The following is a 3,802-nucleotide window of genomic DNA, read 5'->3' on the forward strand; positions in this document are numbered from 1 at the left end:
TTAAAGCATAGAACTCTGAAGCTACCCACAGCTAGTGTAGCACAGGTTCCATCCCAGCCAGGGAGGTGACCCACATGGCGTGGCAGACCTCTCCTGACCTACCCACTGCTCCTCTCAGTAGTGTTCTTCATCCATCTGCCTGTTCTGCAACCCACTCTGACTCTGTCAAATCCTTTCACCCTCCATGCCTCTGCCTGCACCCCAGCTTTTATATTCATACATAAAGACATCTTTAAGAAAACATTTTCATTTCATATTAGAACTCTTTCTGATATTCATTTATTCAAGTCCTTGACCTTACACAGAATATCATGCAGAGGCAGTATCTTTTTGTGAATTTTATAATGTGTTAAGAATTGAAGGATTTCTTGATTTTCATGGAAGAGAGTCACAGATATACCCTTTATACATTATGGTGCTTTTAAAAGTTGTGTTCCACCAGGGTGATCAGTATCACTGTAGAAATTGTTTTCAAAGCAAATTCTCCAGGCCCATCTGCAAGGGAGGTCAAGGAACCAGATTTAAAGAATATTACAAAAGATTGTTTTGTAGGCTGACATTTGAAAACTGGCTATCAAAGGTTGGCAGTTACCCTGAATATATGTTATTTCAAGCACTTTATTTAAGCTCATTCTCCTAGAAGTGTCATGAAAAACAAGACTTCTTTGTGGAAATTAATTATAGATTTGGCCTACATATAAGGTCCCCAAAGGGAACAGACTGTTAGTGAAAAATCACAGTTTTGTCACTTGGAAATTTTTTCGATGACAATTAGAGTTTGGAAATTTCCTACTATCCTACATAAAAGAGAGTGAATAAAACACATAGTCAAAGGTGAACTGCCGAAGTGTGCATATTTATACACACACATAATACAAAATGTTTTCTGCATTTCAGGTCCAAACTGCTTTGCAGAAACGGCTGTCATCCCCGCGGGCAGAGAAGTGAAGACAGACGAGTGCACCATTTGCCACTGTACCTACGAGGAGGGCACGTGGAGGATTGAGCGCCAGGCCATGTGCACCCGGCACGAGTGCAGGCAGATGTAGGCTGGGCCACACAGAGACGCTGCCTTTCTTTTCTAGGATATTTTACTGACTAGAACACTCTAAATGACTTTGGAAAATATCAGAAAGAGAAGACTTTGGATGAATGAGGAGTTATGGAAAACTGTTGATACTTTTGCTCTTCTTGGTAACAATTACTCCAAGAGAAATGGATACATTTCAAAACATCAACAAGAACTTTGAGCATAAAATCCCTCTCTAAATAAATGTGCTATTTTCACAGTAAGTACACTAAAGTATACTATTATATATGAAATGTATTTCTATAATCCCTCTACTAGAGAGCTGATATAAATGTTTTCTATAGATACAGATTAAAAATGCTGTGTTGTCAAACATCCTCAGTGTGTACCTGCAGATCATTTTCAGTTCTAATTCCATCACACAGGACTGCTTGTGGTTGTTGATTTTCCTTCAAATCTCGAGACAGTGCATCATTAATTGGCCATAAGATCTCTAGTGCAATACTATCTAAATTCTGTTCCTCTAAGTGTTTGTCCTTAGAAGTTCCAGTCTTGTTCACATAAATGTTTCTTTACATAAAAGCCTACTGTTTTTTATCATCTCTATTCTCAGTCACTAGAGAAATGAGTGTACCTCTATAACCAAAATACACTTTTTTCCTCTTCATTCAATGCTCTCAGGTTGTGGGACATAGATAATTGCATACATCTATTTCAGTTGAATTACTAATTCACTTGAATTACTTTCTCTTCTAAATATGACTTTAAATCATCCCCTAAGTTGAGAAAAGAATAACCTAGACAATTTTCATTATTGCTTGATCACAATGAAGCTTGCAGTAAAAGAAGAGAATCCTTCAGTTCTCTGGAGGAATGCTAAGGAAACTAGAACTTTCAAATCTGCACCCTAAATGTGGCTCCGATCCTCCAGCACTTGCTCGGGGGATGCATGTTTCTCAGTGAAATAATCTTAGATCCTCCTCGATAGACCTGGAAAATCTCAAGTGATAACCCCACTCTGTCACCCTTCAAGAGCAGATAAGGGAGTTCTTTCCAATTACAAACAATATGCTAACGGCCATGTGCACACTATACCTTATAGAAAATTCTATACTGACTCCATTTCTCTTCATTTGCACAGGGAAGAAGTCACTGCAAGTCCTGCTGACTGATCAATGCATAGTAAAGAATATTTCTTCCTTTTCCAATCACATCAACACTTGGTACATTGGTGAAAACAGTAGACTTTTAGTAGTTAAAAAGTAAAAACAAAACAAAACAGAACTATAATCACTATTTAAAGTTTTTTTTCCTTGATGATTATTTATACTAAAATTTTGAATTAAGCACCTACTATGTACACATAATTATGACAAGAAAGAGAATTGAAACAAATGCAGGGATTATGGAGGATATTATAACCCCATAGTTGGCTCTAACTCTTACAATTTTTACTGCAGGTATGACCCAAAAGTGGACACATTAGAAAACAACAAAAACAGGATTTATTTACACCAAGAGTGTGATAAAGTGGGAGGGAGGAAGGGAGAAAGATTGATTTACAGGTCTGTCATACCTAGATATCATCTGCTGAGCAGAGACCAAGGTCCAAACTGAAACTACTTGACAAGCTGGCAGCTTCTCCATCAGCACCTCTCCTCATAGAAATTCAACTGCCAAAGCCCCAGTAGCTTAACTGTCCCAAAGCCAAGCAGTTTAATTGCTACCGGCCCCATCTCTGCCCCTATTTCCCTCAGCCCCAGCTGTAGAAAGCTCAGTCTCCGACCAGGAGTTTACTGTGACTGCTACCCATTCCTCACTGTTCCTCTTATATAACAGCACATATGATTTCTTGCCTGCAGGAACTTTTGGCCTCTGGCATATCAAGAACTAAAAATTACAATGAATTGTGGTAAAAGTTAGACTAGAGGTCAGTAAAAAGGCTTCCTAAGAAAATGCATACAATGTCAAAAGTTTCATTCCATACATAAGATAGTATTTCAATCCTTTGGGACTGAAAAAGAGCCAAATTGTCATCACTGAAAAGCTGAACCTTTGTGGCCTTAATAAGTGTAAAGTCACCACTAATTAAATCCCCAATAAGTTTGTCTCTTTATTTTTTAATCTCCCCACACATAGATTTTCATGAAAATACTCAGGGAATGTATTGATTAGTGAGTTGATCTCAGGTGTGATTAGCTTTCCAAAACTGAACTTTTGGCAGTAAAGACTGTTAGACTCTAGTTCCATCGCTCCATTTCCAAGGGTAGATTTTTTTGGTGATATCAAGTTATGTCTTTTCCAACTAATACCCCTAATCTTCTCTCTCATCAAGCTTGATACAGTCAAGAGAAATGCAGCCCATGTACCCCAAAGTTTCCCTGTGGTAATGCAACCCTCAATACAATAGGTGTGAACTCTAAACTAATTGCAGTATTACTTTAAAAGCAGTAAGAATTCCACAAAAACTGGCATTTTGTTGCACACAGTATCATGAGGAGAAACTAACTTTCTAAACTACTGTGACCCACCCTCATCCCAGCTGAAGCTCAGTAGCTGATCTTACATTAGAAGTAATTCCTCTCCTCTGGTTTCAATCCTTCTGTCCTCTTTCCACATAAGAATAACACATAAACCAAATAGGATAGAACTTTGTTTAATGATCCTACCTATTATTAATATGCAGTAATGTAATTTGTACTTTTATCTAAGAGAACCTTATTAAGTTCTTTATTGTCATTAATTTAGACTTACATAACTATAACGCTATAT

General features: G+C 37.6%; 1 protein-coding gene across 2 annotated transcripts in view; it reads left to right on the forward strand.

The window, feature by feature from the left end:
- The window catches only part of VWC2 (von Willebrand factor C domain containing 2), a 131,379-nt gene extending 129,972 nt beyond the window's left edge, over window positions 1–1,407 (forward strand). For both annotated transcript variants that reach the window (XM_012733952.1, XM_004694489.2), the window contains exon 4: window positions 898–1,407. In XM_012733952.1, coding sequence (XP_012589406.1) covers window positions 898–1,049 — 152 coding nt within the window. In that variant the 3' untranslated portion in view covers window positions 1,050–1,407. The remainder of the gene's footprint in view (window positions 1–897) is intronic.
- Window positions 1,408–3,802: the final 2,395 nt, after the last annotated feature.

The sequence above is a fragment of the Condylura cristata genome, unplaced genomic scaffold (assembly GCF_000260355.1).
Source record: "Condylura cristata isolate star-nosed mole 26May11 unplaced genomic scaffold, ConCri1.0 scaffold00044, whole genome shotgun sequence".
Classification (NCBI taxonomy): Eukaryota; Metazoa; Chordata; class Mammalia; order Eulipotyphla; family Talpidae; genus Condylura; species Condylura cristata.